A 19,122-nucleotide genomic window follows, 5' to 3' on the forward strand; every position below is an offset into this window, starting at 1 on the left:
ATATGTAGCTGGGAAGGAGAGAAATGTCAAAAGATATCAATTATGCAATGATGACCTCATTTGCATAATAAATGAGAAAATATTAACATGTTGATGGATCATCATGTCTTTTGGTATGTAGGTAGCGTAAGTGAAGGTCTACATAATACGATACCAATTATGCAAATCAACAGCTAATTTGCATAATTAATGAGGACATTTTATAAATCTACTACATTACATGATATTACTTTAATTTTAAAGTTTTGTAATTATATGTCTGGGACATTTAATACTTCAGAAATATTTCTAACACTGTTTCAACTTTATAAATATTTCCCTGGTCCTGTAAAACTTTGGAAATATGGATACTTCTAATGGTTTCTAAATAAAGATAACAGCATTCTACCATTATTTACCATTTTCTACCATTTTCTACCATTTTTGTAAATGGTTCAGTGGGCTGGAAAGATAGCAATTCACACATCCTTGCTAAGTATGGTCGGGTGTCATGCAACAATGGCCCACCACAAAGAATCCACCAGTGCCCAGCAGTGAAATCTAAAAATATACAGAGGCAACAATAGGGCTTACTTTTATGGGGGCAATAAACAAATTTTACCATTTGGCAAAGTTTACAAATATTTGAGGTTGCACAATTATTCTAAATAAAGATATTTTTGTACAGCTACTTTCAAAATGTTTCTAAAATATTCAAAAGAATGCAAATCGATGAGTATTTTCTTAGTCAATTTTTTTAAAGGAATTTAATTATTGTGGCTTAGATATTCTTTTATTCAAAATAATTCAGACTAATTACAAATATCACCTAAAAACCCCCATGGTGATTGGAATGGACTCGAACTATATAAGACATGTTTTTCAAGTAATCCTGCTTAAACGTTAACATCAAAGACAGTTACATAAACTATATACATACCTCACTGTTAACGTTATGTCCAATTTTTACAGTAATAGGGCAGACAACAATTGCCTTGGTACGATCCGGACAATAGTTCGCTACTATACATAGTTACATAGAGTCGCGAATAAATCTAAGGAGCGAACTACTACTCAGTGCTTCGTTCGAAGGTCTTTGACACCATAATAGTTTAATTCTGTACGACTAAAGTGAAAATGTTGATGATGATGATGATGATTCAAAACCCATCAACTTCATCTTCTTACACGGCTGTACCTTATTCTTTACCACAGTGCTGATGGCCTGTAGAATCTCCTCCAGGCTAAACCTGTTCTTCACATGGTGAAGTTGGTCAGCACAGTCTGGGGAGGAGAAAGAAACTGTTTACAGATTGGCAATGAACATGATTCATACTCCTAGAGAAAAGGAATAATTTACATGTACAATTTTTCCTAATCTACAGTAACTGTGTTTAAGCTACTGGATGTTTCTGACTTCCACAAACAGTTCCACACGCACATAAGGCAGAACAGTAGGCGGGTTCATTGCAGGTCGAGGTGTTCTTCCATGAGACTTGTCCATCTTCAACAACAAGGAACAAACAACAAACTGTGTTGTGGATTGTTATTTGTGTGCATGAGAGATCACAATGGACTGTGAGATAAAGAAAGCTAAATAGCGCCATAGTGAATGACAAGTATGACTTACAAACTGTGCAGCGAAGTTGAAGAAAAAGACATATCATGTTCTCACAGTTGAATGGTGGCCTGTCCTCCGGGTTCTGGCTCCAGCATGTCTGCATCAGCTGACTGACTGTGGCCACGTCAGGCGGGTCTGTAGGGACCAGGGTCATGTCAGGTCGCTGTTCTGACGTCACGGCAAACTTAACTTGGGCAGGGCTTACGGCATCTAGGAAAGAATAGATGTTTCATGAATTCATCAAAACTATGTAGTTCTATCTACATGAAAATAATCATTCTACCTATTCAAATCTAATTCGTCTTTTAGCATATGCATTGCCTTATTCATTGTTACAAGTTTCAATTGTCCACATTGCATCGAATGGAAGCATTACAGTTTGTGATGTAGGTCACAGTGTGACTCATTCTTTATGTAATGCTAGGGGACTTCAACTTGGACATATCATGAATGCATAAAAACTAGTTTATCTAATATAAAAAGAATTATCATACAATGTAGCATTTCAATGTCATGTCTTTTAGCATATCTGTTGTCTCATTCATTGTTATAGTGCCTACATAACATCGAGTGGAATAATTACTGTTCATGATGATGGTTTGATCGCTGTGACGCAATGTGGATAACAAAATGGCGGCTTTGAAAAGGTGTCCTTTGACACCTGTTCCGCCATACCCTCCATTTGTCATTGTATATATGGAGAGTCCTAATAAATAAAGATAATTAAAATAGATAAATAAATGAAGGCTCCAACTTACATTCTGCTATGCTTGACACTTCGCATGCACACTTCGAACCTTGAACTAACTTATGACTGCATCTTATGAAAAGAGCCGGATGTCGTAATAAAAGAACGGAGAAGAGATCGTGTACTCACTCCCATATGGTTGCTTTCTTGTTACAATCTCCCATAGCAGGACTCCAAAACTGAAATCAAGGGAAATGTGACTTTATTTGCTGAGACAGACAGGTTCATTGGTTAACAAAATTCTCCTGGAAGTAGTCATAGTGTTCAATAACAATTTCACAGATTTCCATTTCGGTCACATCTGGAGGAGACGATTAGCCTTATTCTGTACTACTCAACGAACAGACAAACGAACTGACCTACTGTAAATGCAGAAATGTTCGCGGTTGTTAAATGTTCGCGGTTTTCGCGGTGACCACTTCACCGCGAATTTAAAACCACCGCGAACATTTTTCCATGGCAGTAAGAGACTACAGTGCATGGTGCTACCGCGAACTTAAAACCACCGCGAAAAGTCCTTTTTCCCGCTACCGCGAAATTAAATCCCAGCGAACTTAAATGCATTTACAGTATTTTCTATTTGTTACCACCATGAAAAATGGAGGTATAGTTTTTGGTGTGTGTGTGTGTGTGTGTGTGTGTGTGTGTGTGTGTGTGTCTGTGTCTGTGTTTCCGGATGTTTGTGTGGTAAGCATTACTTTAGAACCTCTTGATGGATTACGATCATCATGATATTTGGCATGTGGTTGGGAAGACGAAGGTGTAGGGTAATTTTGCCCCCCCCCTAGTGTGTGACCTTGGTACTGCAGCAAAAGTTCAGTTTTTTCTAGACATGCTATGGTGTTGATTTTTTGATGGAAGATATTGTGATATAAGGAACAAGTGGTGCATGTTTGGGCCCTCTAGCAGCTTGCTCTGGAACTGCAGGAGCGGTTTTGTCAAAATCTTCCAAGGAGCAAAACGGAACATGGGAATGATGGAGATCCGTGATATTTGGTACGCAGGTACCTGTGGCAGAAATGTACATATTGAATTGAAAATTATGCCAATTTGTCACTATTTGCATAACTAATTTGAAAGTATCCTAATTCTTCTTAGTACATGTTTGGGCTGGTCTGGGATGTCGACATTGCGACCTTTGTAAACTAGTCATCGGAGTACATAACCAAGCATGAATTATGCAGATGTGAATGTCATTTGCATAATCAGCCTACTTCATGGAGGTACGATGTCTCCAAACTCTTGTTCTGTTTTTTTTACGCCGCTTTGATTATCGGAGTAGTAAGCTCGGCAATGTTTAGGTCACATTTCCAAAACCTGGGCTCATGTGCAAACGAAAATGGGGTATACGAGTATAAAACAACAGAACATAAAAGTACACAATTGTAAGTTTTTATCCGCAGCCGGCCCAGGTGAAACAACTTTCTTGGGCACATTAAATTCCCGACACCTTTACTCTCCTATTCATTAGATATGCATCCTACTTATAATTAATTACGTTAGTTTAGTTCTAACGGAAAACAAAACGGTCAAATACAGCTTCTAAGTTTTTTTAGGCTTTTGTTTGCTATTCGTTTCTATTCAACCTTTTTTATTCGTCAAAAGAAAAACGTAAAAAAGTACCTGTAGACGTCAAACTTGTCAGTTGCACCGAGGTTGATATACAAGAAATACTCCGGCGGCGCATGCGTGAATGTGCTTCCTTCCGGGCTGGTTTTGGTGACAACACGAGATCCCATCTTCCACTTGGACAGTCCAAAATCTGAAATCTGATAGTAATTCTAAATTTACTCCAAATCGTTAACATTGTCATTACCTAAACTTATTAGGATTTTTTTTCTTTAAAGTCGACTAATCCGAAGGAAAAGCAATCACAATTCCTATGAGAAACTTTACCATTACCTTCACGCGGAAGTCTCCATCCAGTAGCACGTTCTTTGCCTTCAGATCACAGTGGAGAATCTGTGGGTTCTGGCAGTGCAGGAAAGTCATCCCCAGGGAGATCTCGTGCGCCATTCTCCACCTCAGGACCCAGGGCACGTCCACATCCCGCAGCAGCCCGGCCAGAGAGCCGTTCTCCATGTAGGGCATCACGATGGCGAAGTTTGGGTCCAGACAGACCCCCAGCAGACTGATGACGTGGTTTGATCTGTTTCCAAGGTTCAGTTTCCTTGCTTCAGAATACAGCACTTCCTGCTCACTTTAGGTTTAAAAACATACAGAAAGATGTTACTGTGCATGTTCTGTAAGTTAACTTTAACTACCATAGTACCATACTAGTAGGCTGTAATTCGATTAAAAAAACGAGCTTCGTTCGATATAATATAGCCATGTGCCTGCTTTTGAGGCCCGCCCTTCTACCTCCTGTAATTCGTTTAAGTCATTTAAAAAATGACTTATCATAGGACCACCAAATTTTAAGAGAATGATATAAACATATCTAAACATGTTACAAATTAAACGCTACTATGACGCAATATGACGTATTTATGACGTCATCATTTTGATTGATTAGCTGGAACCATAAAAGTAGGGTATTTCCCGAAAACTTGAAGGTATGCAACAAAAATGTAACATCAAGTGCAGATTACAGAATAATAGTGTTTGTTACGACTTGTGTTGCCAATAGCAACATCAATGATGTCAAAATGGCGTCATAAACTAACGCCATGCATATCTAAAATACCAGTTAGGCAGCAAACGGTTGCCATGGCAACACGAAAAAATGGAAAATTTTTCATACTTTGTAAAATTACAAAAGTCCCCGCCTGAATAGGGTTAAAAGATATCCTTCAGACCAACATGAAATTGATGTGCTATAATTCGAGATAACGTTAGAGCTGTCGCTGTAAGCCGAAAGTAGCTAAGAACTAATCCAACCCTGACCTTCCTTCTATCTTGCTAGTCAGCAGACATTTGACAGCCACGTCCTGCTTCCAGTCCAGATGTCGGGCTTTCATTACGTAGGCGTACCCCCCATGGCCGAGATTAGACTGTTTTTCGAATTTGAGTCGTTCAAACTCGACAATAGGGAAGCTGTCGTCAACCGTCACACTGGGGTATCTGCTCCAAAAAAAGTATGTAGCTATTAATGATAATTTCCTCTTAAAGCAATTCGATATGGGGGGTGTTGGAAGCAAACTCAACGCTTTCTGAGATTTAAAGTGATATCCTTTTATTGGAGTGTTTTGACGGATGGAATCGATTTATTAGATTGCCTTTGATTTCCATAATGGCATATACAATTCCAGAGGTGTTCTTCTTCTGCTAATAATGTTTTTTTTTTCTGAATCCCAGAATATAATGAATTATCATATTGGCAACTTGACACTGAACTTAGACAAGGCAGCAGTCGCATTATACAGTATCGATATTGTAATATTGTAACATTGTAAAATTTGATAAACTAATTAAATTGAGAACAACACGATATGATTGATGCTTATAGTCAGATGTTGTAAGTCAAGTGTCGGCAATGTGCTTGACCGAAGGAGTCTTGAAATAAAGGCATGTCGTATTCACATGAGATTAGAGGAACAAACTGGAGGGCGAGACAACAAACGCAGCAACCGGTCTAGACCAAAGCAACCTACGAGGTTCTTTGAACGGTTCTATTATGACCAAGTAGTTGTGGAAAATTGAATTGTAAACTCACAAAAATACAGCAGCATAAATCGTTTTAGACATATTGGTAAATTCAATTTATTTTAGGAATATTTTACATCAAATTAAGTAGAGCTTCTAGAAGGGGCAGATTTGCATGAAATTGATTTGGTTTCAAATTGCGTTTAGATATCAAACAGACATTTCCGTGCAGTATAGAATATTCGCGTACCTGTTCTGCAGCTCATCTGACTCTAGGCCACCAACAGCTTCATGTCTTTGGCGATCTGGGGTCTGAGGGGGAAATAATGATATTTTACTTGGGAACTATAAACTTTAACACATTGATCTACTTTGTGGTTATTTCAACAGAAATATCCATTTTTTATTGAACGTTGTCGGTTTGATCTTTTTCCAAACACAAGAACTTTCACACCTACCCATAAAGTATTTGCATCCAAGACAATCATGACCAAAACAGATTAAAGCTTAACAGTTACTGAAAAGGCACTAGTCGAAGTCAAAGGTCAATAACAAACATCACCCCACCCTGTGTGTCGGTGAAAGCTGCTTCGCCAGCTGCTGAAAGTCCAGGTCTCTGAGGTGCTGCTCCAGGGCGGAAAGTGTGGCCGCCTCACCTTCCTTCTCTCTCCACTGTACCAGGGTCTGGTACACCTGGTCAGGAACGTCGTCTGGGGCGGAAGCCTGATAAATGAATTATTGCAAATTATCATACATTAATGATTTCATTCCAGTCCAAACCCGTTAGTGATACGCCTGGCCAGTCTAATGCTTTTGTTGTATTAAGATCCTATATCATTGAATTTAAGGCAGAAGAAAATACTTAACGATTTCCTCCAAGACACATTTGTTGTATGGCCATTATGACTGAAGCCTTGATTCTGATCTGTAAAGTTATATGTTCTGTTGTATTCTAAATTTTGTTGATTTTGACTGTCATTCTATGTATCTTGAGCAGAAGACGTCTATAAGCTCATTATGAGCTTTCTGTCCTATGCTTGTTAAATGTATGTGAATAAAATAAGATAAAATAAGGAATAAGGATGGCTGCTAATAATAAGGGGTTTTAGATGTAAGCGTGGTAAAAATATTTATAGAAGTTAGAGAGTGATTTCTTTAAAGACAATTTTTTGTTCCAAACAGTGTGGCCATTATGGCTCAAGCATTGATGCTATTTTTTCTCAATTTTTCTGTAAAGTTAGTTAAACATTAAGAACAATAATTTCACCTTAATGGCGTCCATGGCCCTGTTGCTGAGTCCCAGGCTCCTGGCGAGAGGTTTCCACTGGGTTTGGCTCATCCTCACGGACAGGCGGTTGAAGGCTCGGAGAATGATCTCATCTGAATTAAAGAACGCAGGTTTATTTCAGCCATTGCATATAATATGGTAATATAATATAATGTAATATAATATAATATAATATAATATAATATAATATAAGGCAACACGTGTATTCCGATTTGCAGTGGGAATAGAAGTCTGACGGTTTAACGATCCAGCAAAAACATAAAAGTTCTAATCATAACATTTGAATACTGGTATTGAAAGAGACATAGTAACAACTTTGCGAGTCTGCAAATTACCATAAAACAAATATCCGGCTCATATAAAAGTAGGATACTAATGAAAACAATTTGCTTTGACAGCCTATCTAGAGACATGCCTCACCTTTCTCAGCCTCCTGTTTCAGGAAGGCCATGATGGCGCCGGTCCCTTGTTCACACACATCCTGTCGAGGGTATGTCAGGGGGTTTCCAGAAACATCCAAGTCCTTCAGCTTGTCTGCTCGGTGAAGGGCGGTTGGGAGCTTGGTGATGTTGTTGTTACTAATGCCCAGTTTCTCCAAGGCAGGTAGTTCACAAAGGACTTCTGGGAACGTGTCGAACTTGTTGTTCCAGAGTTGGGCCACACGTAGGTTGTGCAGATGACTCAAGGTGCTCGGCAGGGTTCTGAGGAGGTTGACTTCCAATGCCAAGAACGACAGGTGTTGTAGGCTTCCCACTTCATTTGGGACAATGTCAAACTTGCAGCCACCAGCGTATAGTTTCTCCAGTGTCTTCAGCTGCAGCACCTGTCTGGGGAACTCATCAAACTGACAGCTGATGACACTGAGAGTCTTCAGCCTGGTGAGTCGTGTGACGTCATCGGGTAGACGTCTGATGGGGTTATTGCCGACACTTAACACCTCAAGGTTAGGGAGCGAGCAGAGCCCTGAGGGTACCTCCGTCAGCTGATTACCATAAATGTACAGTTCTCTCAGTTTCTGCAGCTCTTCCACACCAGGAGGGAAGATGGAGAGTTTATTGTTATCGAGATCTAACACCTCAAGGTTAGAGAGCGAACATACGCCTGGGGGTACCTCCATCAGCTGATTATCCTTAATGTACAGTTCTCTCAGTTTCTGCAGCTTTTCCACACCAGGAGGGAAGGTAGAGAGTTTGTTGTTACGGACATTTAACACCTCAAGGTTAGGGAGCGAGCAGACGCCTGAGGGTACCTCTGTCAGCTGATTATCATAAATGCACAGTTCTCTCAGTTTCTGCAGCTTTTCCACACCAGGAGGGAAGGTGGAGAGTTTATTTTTACTGACACTTAACTTCTCAAGGTTAGGGAGCGAGCAGACGCCTGAGGGGACCTCCGTCAGCTGATTACCATAAATGTACAGTTCTCTCAATTTCTGCAAGGAACCGATCGCCTGTGGCAAACTTGTCAGTGTGTTGTCGTCAGCGTCCAAAAGTAAAAGTTTCTGCAGACGGCCGATTGCTTCGGGGATGCTGGTTACTTTGTTTTTGGACACATCTAGAACCCCCAGGCCAGTGATATCAAACACCTCCTCCGGGATGGACGTTAGCTTGTTGCCGCCAGCAACCAAAACGAAAAGTTTCTGCAGACGGCCGAGTGCTTCCGGGATGCTGGTTAGTTTGTTGTTGGACACATCTAGATACTCCAGGTCAGTGATATCAAACACCTCCTCCGGGATGGACGTCATACCCTGGTTACTCAGGTCAAGGGTCAGGCGACCGTTGACGGTCTGAGGCTGGAGGTTCAGGCTGGCCGCCATGCTGGATTTCCTACATAGCGTACAAAGAATGATTCCCGCAAACGCGCATAGCACAATATGCAAGCACGAAAGAGGCACAACCACACACAGATACACAAAGTGAAAGACAGACTGACAACACGCACACACACACAAACATTTGATAAAGCATTTAGTCACATACATTTAACTTTGCTATTTGGTCAATATTTGTCTGTATGCTGTTTTACAGTACACTCATTTTTAGCAACTTCAAGTCTGCAATCCAGGACCGGCTTGGTCATATCGCAATCTTGTAATGCCAAATAAAGTGTGCTGCCGTTCTCTTTGCCTTTCTACGGCTACGTAACCTTTAACGACTCCCGGGAGTGGGCTCAGACCAACCGACATGTTCACTCCGCAAACTTTATTTACTGATTATACAACCATTTAACCATAGAAATAACGCTATTCCCCTATTTGACCTTTGAACTCCAGTAGGAGATGGCGCCAGTACAAACATACCTGCGCTGCCAAAGCATTTCAACTGTTGCAAGTTGGGGTGACTTTTTTTTGCAAATTTTACAGTTCAGTAATGACGATCTGTTATTTTACTGCCCAATGTTTACTTGTCATCATCATTACACCAGACGAATTCAAACTTTGAAAATCTGATCTAAGTCTTACGGGTAATGGCTCGATATGTATTATGCTATTTAAGAACTAAACATATTTACGAAAGTTAGACTCGGTCGCAGGACTCGTTCATTTACTGACAACACAATTATGTAACCATAGAGAGAACGTCATTCAACCTGCTTGACCTTTGAACTCCAGTGGGAGGTGGCGCCAGGTACAATGTACAAACATACCTGCGTTGCCAAAGGTGTAAACATGTCCAACTTGGGGTTTAAGACGTGAATTTTCTCACTTTTCAAATCCACAACTTAGTAATAAGAAGATACGCAATTGATAAGAGCATAACGATATAAAGGCTCAAAAGGATTTAATGATTTCAACCGATCCAAGTTGGGGTTTTAGACCGGGAATTTCTCCCTTTTTTTGCAAATTTCACAGGTTAGTAATGATGATCTATCCTGTAGTTTTACTGCCCAATGTTTGCTTGTCAACATCATTACACCAGAAGAATCCTAACTTTTAACATCAGCTAAGCGTTATGGGTAATGGCTCGACACCTGTTTTATGCTATTTAAGAACTAAACATATTTACGTAGGTTACACTCTGTCGCAGACTAACCGACCTGCGCACTCCGCCATCTGCATTTACTGACAACACAAATATGTAGCCGTAGAACGTTATTCCCCTACTTGACCTTTGAACTCCAGTGGGGGGTGGCACCAGGTACAATGTACAAACATACCTGCGTTGCCGAAAGATGTAACCATGTCCAACTTGGGGTTTTAGGCGTAAATTTTCTCATTTTTTCAAATCCATAACTTAGTAATACGAAGCTACGCAATTGATAAGAACATAACGATATGAAAGCACGATTAAGCTATAGTTTGTAATCGATAATTGGTGATTAGATGAGTGAGATGTGATCCTAACACAGATACAGTAGTGACCCCAACACTAGCCTCGAGATCCGCAGGCACGTTGCACACATCGTGACTATGGAGCAACCGCGTGACTTTGCTGTTAAGTTGAGTAATGAACCGTTCACTGCATCAGAATGGTAAATCTAACAAAGTCGTAATCTTTACACAAGCATTGATGATCTGATTTGCGTTTGATATGACAAAAATTAAAGCATGGAAGAATATATCTATTGTTGGTGAAGGCTTTTCACTTGTTCGACATATCAATGGTTCCTTAGTTATTGGTTATTACTTAATCTCCAACCAGATCCACGGTGCGTAATGTATAATATCAAACTTACCTCCGGTGCCAGTTTGACTCCCTTAGCCGGCTATACTCCTTGGCTAGCTTTGATACTATCTTGTGGCACCGTAGGATCTACTTGGAGATTAGTTGTTACTATAATGATAGCTGACACGTTTGAAGTTGATATCTCTATTGTATTAGCAACACTATCCCAGTGCTAATAAAAGTTTTGTTCATCCGTCGTGCCCCTTGTTCTTACAAACCTTGTTCACCTCGGGAGGGTGCACGTGGGTACCCGGTACGTAGTGGACTTTGCTTGAGGTGTCACTTAAGCTAAGGGCACTGCCCGCCGTACGTGCACTTTGTCCGTACGTTTTTTCTTTGGAGGCCACGTCCGTCACGTATTTCTAAAAACGTTCAGGCTGTACAGGGCAGGCGCGACGTCCGTAATGGCACGTACGGGAGGCGAATCCACAGCCCGATGGCACACAAAGTTGTGCCAAAGTTCTACGGCGTATCTGCTTGCTCCAAAATTCGCCGGATCCCTACGAGTTCGTACGGAGACAGTACTTACCACTTACGGATCCAAAGAGATTGCCCACGTCTTGGCACGTAGACATCACGTATTTGCACGTACGGCGGGTTGTGCCCTTAGCTTTTATGTTGAATAGGAGAGAGGAAACTTTGTGACCTTTATTGATTGTTAGCAATGCTGTATCGACACCTATATCTCATGGAAAAGTACGTCACGGAACCTTAAGGATGTCTAAATTCTCCGTAGGATAGGATAGTCTTCAATCCTCCAAGCAACCGACATCCTCTCAAGGTAACCACCCATAACTTTTAAAGGGATCTAATAATGAATGAATGAAGACCTTTATTGCACATGTTTGCCCCACTGGGATGTCTATGGGATAGTCACGTAACTTTTAATTTGTTAACGTTCATCTTTTCCTCTGTCAGAACAGATTTATTACAATATTTAACACAGATCTGTTTTCGATTCTCATAAATCAGTCAAAGGCTTTGTCCACCTCTAACTTGCACATTGGAATAGTTGGTTCCCCAAATGATAATTGTCAAAAACACGAAAACATGCATGTAACATAATTGTTTTTTTTTGTTTGTTTGAACCTTTCATGAATTAAGATAATCATGAATTAAGTATTAACTTAGCCATTCTGTATAAAAGTGCAGAGTTTGCACTTATCCTCAATTTCCAGGTCTATTTCCAAGGTGAGTTACTCAAACTTACATCATAACAAGGTAACGATTACTCAGGGCTTTAACACTTGGGTGGTGCAAATTAGGGTGAAACCTTCTTCGTGAATTGTTCTTCTCCGCTCAGTAGCCAGACACACTGTTCTCCCCACGTAGACGTGTTTGCCCAGAGCATGCGCCCTGCGCTAAAAGTAGGCTATTTCTCCAGTTCGTTTATCTGATCGCTTCCAAGCAGAATATAACTTTTGAGAGTTTCATTTAAAAATCTATAATCTAGTGTAGACAAGCTATTATTAGAAAATACTTAGGAATACTTTCTTGGAAGTGACGCGCTTAATTTTATCATTCTGCAATGTTGATAAGGGGATATAGTCAAACCTTAGTTACGGCCACAAAGCACGGTGTCACCATGTATGTAGACTACAGTACTAGAAAGTCCCGTTGCTAATAATCTCGGGCTGACCTCCGACTACTGTATTTGCACGGTGGAGCAAAGTTACTCAGCACTGTTCGTAATAATACACAATTTAGTCTTAAAGCATCTAACTATGAAACATTGTAGAATCAAAAATTCGAGCAAGAGCATTTAATGAGCCTCCCGTGCACACATAGTGTTGATTGACTGCCAGTGTTTGTAGCCAGGTATGTCACGGAAGCAGTGACAACTGCAAACACGTTCACAGGCCAATTAGTGAATTCAAAATGCGTCTTTATGTAGTTGTGTGGCTGACAGGTAAAGATATATTGGCAACTCTGTGATCTCCAGACTATACGACAATACATTTCTGTACAGATTTACTCCTGGATTGTAGTTAGAAACATCATGTTATTGGGTGAAATACCAGAAAAAAACACATTAATTTGTTTTTCAAATCCAAACACCGTTCCAATTAAAAACAGTCCTTGCAGTCAGGGATGTAAAGGGAGCAGTGTTTGCTGTTCGCACGCTGAGTAGAATTGAAAACATTTCAACGAAAGCTTGACAACACCAATAAGGCCATTTGTCTACGTGTCACGTTGTCGACTCGGCCGCAAAATCCTGGCGATGAAGTCGTAGTTTACAGACTAATAATGGGCTATCACTGTGGTGCAAGCTAAGGTTACTCTGGGATTGCTCTGGTTGACATTGTAACACTGAAGATGTTTTAGACCATTTTACTTGAATATACAGCGGTGTAATATTACACGTTACGTCCTAAAAACTTTACTGTGAAGCATTGTGATATAAAAAACAGGTAAGAGCATATTCAATAAGGAGTTGGCACATATCGCCCATTCACTGCCAGTGCTTGTCGCCAGGTATGTCACGGAGTCAGTGCCAACTGCAAACACGTTCACAGGCCAATTAGTGACTTCAAAAGGCGTCTTTATGTAGTTGTGTGGCTGACAGGTAAAGATATATTGGCAACGCTGTGATCTCCTGACTACACTACACATCTTTGTCCAGATAGGACGCACAGATTTATTCGATGAAAACCAGTTAAAACACATTATTACGGTTTTTTGTTTCAAATTCATATAGCGTTACATGACAGTGTTTGTAGTCAGGTATGTTTTGGAAGCAGTATGTATTTTCCCACCTGTTGTGTGGAACCAAACCAGTCAGGCGTGACACGCCAATAAGGCCCTTTGTCTGCATGTCGCGTTGTTGACTCTGGACTCAAATGCTGGCGATTAAAGTCGCGGTTTACAGACTAGTGCTGGGCTGTTACAGTGGTGCAAGGTTACTCTGGGGTTGCTCTGGTTAACGTTGCAACACTGAAGATTATTTTAGACCATTATATGTTCATTGCAAAGCTGTGCATGTCACGAGATTTAGTGTTGAAGCTGTCATTGCACAACCCGAGAGAAATTGAAAAGTTTTGAACCAGGCAAGTCACACCGGGTGACGCCCACAAAGCACACTCTATCTCTACGTGACGGCATCAGCCAACTACAACAATAACGGAAACCCGACTTTACTCACAGTTTTCACGTTTGACTGTCAGAAGAGATGCGGTAGTAGACGTTACTCTAGTCTGTCACTCTGCCTGTGCCCTGACATCATTAAAAGCTACAACCAAACCTTAACGGAACTAATGGCATGCCCAACCCACACAGAGTTCATTGCTGTACGCATGCGCCTTACCCAACCGTACGCTGTGCTGACGTAACGAAGGTCAGAGGTGAAGGAGAAGCTGGCTACCTGCTGAGAGTTTTTTTTCTTTACGTTGTAATTTTTAGAAATTAGACAATAATAGACAGGTAACATTCCAAACGAGCTACCTGGCAGAGGAGTGTGGTTTCCGACCCAGCTCATATTGGTGGTTTTATTCGGTGGTTATAACCAAGGACCAGGCGTTATGACACCATATGCACTTGGGGGCGGGCCATTAACCCTTAAGTGATACGGTAGTACTAGTGACCCCGACACTAGCCTCGAGATCCGCGCACGTTGTACACACCGTGACTATGGAGCAGCCGTACGCGTACGGCTAATCATCTGTTCACGGCATCAAGATATCAAACAAATAAGCATCTAAGATATACAAAAATATACAAAACAACAGATATGATACCCCCCCCCCCCCATTTGTCTGATGTAAGAGCTATCATTGTTTTATCCAATGGAAATGTTAACACAGTACAGTTCCTTGCACAAGGAAACTACAATATAAATATACTTTTGGTACAAAATCCAGGACTCTAGTACATGATAGGGTATGGTATGTGGTTAGTTTCAACAGTCAAATTCTACCCAAGAATTAAGTATAGAATTGTTTAGAACGCAATCATTATGTCACATACCTGTATATCCTCGGTTGTGTTCGTCCTTTCTTAAGCAGCGTCCTGTGTCAGAATGCCAACTGCCAGTAGGTGTTTTGTTTATGGTACAAGGACCAGGACTATAATACTTTACACGTAGTCCGTTTTTGCAATAGTATTTTATCTACGCATTTTCATAAGTATGGACTTTTGAAAGAAACGTGACACACGGTACCTGTAAAGTCTTTGTTGTGTTCGTCTTGACCTAAGCTGAGTCTTTGAGTTAAAACACCAACAGCCAGAAGGTGGGTTGTTTATCCAAAATACCTGCATAGTAGACAGGTTAACGGTGTGTGACATCAAGGTCATCAACCCCAGCAGGTACAAAGGATGTTTGTAATATGATCATTCTCGTAACTTTCTGTACATAGGACCACCTGCTCTATATTTAGTACAAACAGGAGGGCAAAATTACCGCATCTTCAAATATGAGGGAAAAATGGACGCAGGTGAAGCAATTTTAGTGGAGAGACAGTAGATAAAATAGGGGTGTGTTGTTTTGGTCGGACTATCATAGCGGACAGCAACAATCTTTCTGTTCGTTTTAGTCTCAAGCAGGGCGGATCTGCAAATGCTAACATGATCCGATGCACATGTAGAACTAGGCTATAGCTGCTAAGCGAGGTTAGGAACAGTACAGTTCCTCGCACAAGGAAACTACAATATAGACATAGTGCTTTAGAGTGGTACAACGACCAGGACCACAACACGTAGTCAGTTTTTGCTTTGCAATCGTATTTTATCTACGAATTTTTATAAGTATGGAAATGCTTAGATACATCTCTGAAAGCAACGTGACATACCTGTATAGTCTTTGTTGTGTTCGTCCTGACTTAAGCAGCGTCTTGAGTTAAAACACCAACTGCCAGTAGGCGGGTTGTTTATCCAAATACCTGCATAGTAGACAGGTTAACGGTGTGTGACGTCAAGGTCGTCAACCCCAGCAGATACAAAGGATGTTTGTAATAGGATCATTTTCGTAACTTTTCACACACTGGACTACCTGTCTATAGTTGGTGCGAACAGAAAGGCAAAATTACCGCATTTTCAAATATGAAGAGAAAAGAGACGCAGTTGAAACGATTTCCGGGTAAAGAATGTAGAGAAAATAGACGGTGTGTTGTTTTGGTCTGACTGTCATGGCAGATAGGTATCAATGACACAGTTCGTGTTACCTGTGAGGCCCGGGCAACAATAGGCCATGAATAAAGCCTGGGGTTGTGTGGCATAACTGCAGGGTGTTAAGTCCAGAACCCAGAAGGCCTGGGTTCAAATCATGTCATGCTACCAATCTTGTGCCCTTGTGCTTTTGTACTTTCCACGAGTTTCTGAATAGTTTTTTTTCATTCCACCTTGTTGTAAAAATGGGTATCTGACTTCGTTCGGGTTGTGTGTGTGTGTGTGTGTGTGTGTGTGTGTGTGTATGTGTGTGTGTGTGTGTGTGTGTGTGTGTATGTGTGTGTGTGTGTGTGTGTGTGTGTTTGTGTGTGTGTGTGTGTGTGTGTGTGTGTGTAAACATTATTTAGTTTTTTGAATGACAGGTAAAGATCTATTGGAAACGCCGTGATCTCCAAACTACACTACAACACATTTTTGTAGAAATAGGACGTTGCAGATTTACTTCTGTACTGAAGTGGTAAACATTATGTTATTCGGTGAAATTTATTATGTTATTTGTTTCAAATCCACATAGCGTTCCAATTAAATGCAGTGTTTGCTGTTCACACGCTTGAGCAGAATTGAAAAGTTTTCAACTAAAGCGTGTCCAGTCAGGCTTGACAACGCCAACAAGGTCCTTTGTCTAATAGTAGCGTTGTCAAATAGACCGCATACATGTACATGTATATCAAATGCTGGCAATCAAGTCGCGGTTTACAGACTAGCGCTGGCCTGTTGCGAGAGTACAATGTTACACTGGGATTGTTAACATTGCAACATTGAAGATTCTAAGTCCATTGCATAGCTGTGTTTGTGGAAGCTGTAAGTGCACAAAACAAAACAAAACAAAACAAGAAAAAATTGAGAAGCTTTGAACCAGGCCAGTCACACCAGGTGATGCCCACAAAGTACACTCTGTCTCTACGTGACGTCATCAGCCATGAACTACGAGAATGACGAGAAACCGACTTTACTCACAGTTTTCACGCTTGGCTGTCGGAAGAGATGCGGCAGTAGAAGATACTCTGTGACTCTGCCGGTGCCAGTGCTCTGACATCATTCAAAGCTACAACCAAACCTTAACGGAGCTAATGGCCTGTCCAATCCATACATTGTCCATTGTTGAACGCATGCGCTTTACCCAACGTAAGAAAGTTGACGTAAGAAAGGTGAGAGATAATGGTGAAGCTGCCCATTTGCTGAGAGTTTACGTTGTAATTTTAGTTGCCAAGATATAGGTGAACATTTCGTCCTAAGGAACATGTATATTTATCATCTAGTTGTAGTGTACTAGAGATTACGCATATGTGTGTGTAGTGAGCTTTGTAAAGGAAATGTACTTCATTCTCTACATAGTTATTAATCTGAGGATGTTGCATTATACCTACCCACCTACCTAGTCCCTTGACCTCCTGGTCGTTGAGGGGTTGGGGGGGGGGGGTCTAGGTAGACATGAAGATGTAGGGTTGTCTCCAGGCCCGTCTTAACGCAGCATTAAGGTGTCGATAACCCCGTGGCCTCGTAGAGCCTGCTAACAAGGGTAGTTTCTGACCTACTTGTAAGTACACGTAAAAGGGGTAAAGGTGGGTTCACACATGCGTATAGGGTCATGTGCGTATGAGGTCCGTATGGGAGTCTTAGCCTCTATCAGGCTCCAAAGGTCGCTGGAAAAGTAGTAGAAGTTGGACAAATATCTACTACTTTTCCAGCGACCTTTGGAGCCTGATAGAGGCTAAGACTCCCATACGGACCTCACACGCAAGTGTGACACCCACCTTAAAATCTGCATGAGTTGAGCGGACCTATCAGAGCTGGCTTTACGTAGCTTAAACAAAACTGGTGTGTTACGCCTTGGGGCAGTTTACTCGTTATATCATACGAAGTTTGCCTGTTTTAAGTTCATCTTAGAGATTTGAATACTTGGTCATAAAACGCACTCACCATTTGACGTTTTGAACCAATTTTATTTCACCGCACCACAAGAGTAAGAAACAAAATGCCTATAACCACTCAGAAAGAATAAACCTATTTATGCTGCCGATAGTACATCATTGTAAGTGTCATGATGTCATTGAGCGAATCACAAAGTTGTTGCATTATTTTACTGCCATCAAAGCACTACTGACTGTGTTTATCATCGGTAATAGAAAACCAACTTAAACTGTTTACAGCATGTATATTTCTAATACATCATATACTACTAGCTGTAAGTTCATTTAAGTTCGCGAGATTTTTAAGTTCGCGTATTTCGCTAAGACCTTCTCTTCGCGAAGTCATCTACTCGCGAACATGCATGTTCAACATCGTCCCCCTCCCCACACCTTCCGTCCAAAAATCCAGTCTCAACTACGTGTGTACTATGATAGCAACTTATACCAATGACAAGACTCAATTGATAACAGACCATTTATTATTTCCAAACCGAAATAAAAGTTAATTCAACACAATAACGATACATGGAGTCATTATTGTGTAGATATGTGCCACTGGCGAACGGAGAAAAAAGAAACTTGTCGGCTTTGTTCAGTAGTTACGTGCACGCCGTGGCTGCGATTTACTTAGTACATTTTCCTAGTTTTACTAGATTTGTACAAGTTACGAACGAAGCAAAAATTAAAACTGAGTAGTATTCGTCTTAAAAGATACAAGAAAAGCTATGGAATTACAGCAGGACTACAACAATAATAGCTGGGAATTTTCATTACTCAGAAACGTGGCAAACACAGCTCCGCTTACATGCCGAAAATAAGACGTTCATTTCATAATTCTGAGTTAGAACTACTGTAAATATGGGAGAGATGAACTCTTCACCTTCTTGTGTACAACTTGTGTCCACAAATTACGCTGAAAGTTTAAAACTTAGCGCCGTCTTTCACACTGAAAAATTTTCAAAATGGCGCCCGCTTGGCTTGGCGTCGGGTATCCCGTCAGCCTGTGCGGCAAATGTGATTGCGACATATCAGAGGTCATTGGCTAGCCTCCTTCACCGGCCTCTCTGGGAAGCTTGGCAATTTTTTTTTTGGGGGGGGGGGGTGGCGGTAGGTCGATTCGCGTTTTTTAGCCGGGTATATGGCGGGAAAGGAAATATGCCGGGAAAGGA

The 19,122-nt window shown here is 41.0% G+C and overlaps 2 protein-coding genes across 2 annotated transcripts in view; both read right to left on the minus strand.

The window, feature by feature from the left end:
- The window catches only part of LOC118408560 (leucine-rich repeat and IQ domain-containing protein 4-like), a 135,459-nt gene extending 126,425 nt beyond the window's left edge, over nt 1–9,034 (minus strand). Inside the window, exons 1-3 of the mRNA XM_035809369.1 lie at nt 7,642–9,034; nt 7,201–7,313; nt 6,501–6,656 (exon numbers count right to left, since the gene is read on the minus strand). Of these exons, the coding sequence (XP_035665262.1) occupies nt 6,501–6,656; nt 7,201–7,313; nt 7,642–9,034 (1,662 nt within the window). The remainder of the gene's footprint in view (nt 1–6,500; nt 6,657–7,200; nt 7,314–7,641) is intronic.
- On the minus strand, nt 766–5,381 carry LOC118408571 (receptor-interacting serine/threonine-protein kinase 2-like). Its single transcript, XM_035809380.1, has 6 exons — nt 5,235–5,381; nt 4,251–4,548; nt 3,972–4,117; nt 2,478–2,527; nt 1,655–1,810; nt 766–1,263 (listed from the first exon to the last, which is right to left on the minus strand). The coding sequence occupies exons 1-6, from the start codon at nt 5,306–5,308 to the stop codon at nt 1,106–1,108; spliced, it is 882 nt and encodes a 293-aa protein (XP_035665273.1). The 5' UTR covers nt 5,309–5,381; the 3' UTR covers nt 766–1,105.
- Nucleotides 9,035–19,122: the final 10,088 nt, after the last annotated feature.

This window comes from Branchiostoma floridae, unplaced genomic scaffold (genome assembly GCF_000003815.2).
Source record: "Branchiostoma floridae strain S238N-H82 unplaced genomic scaffold, Bfl_VNyyK Sc7u5tJ_193, whole genome shotgun sequence".
Lineage (NCBI taxonomy): Eukaryota > Metazoa > Chordata > Leptocardii > Amphioxiformes > Branchiostomatidae > Branchiostoma > Branchiostoma floridae.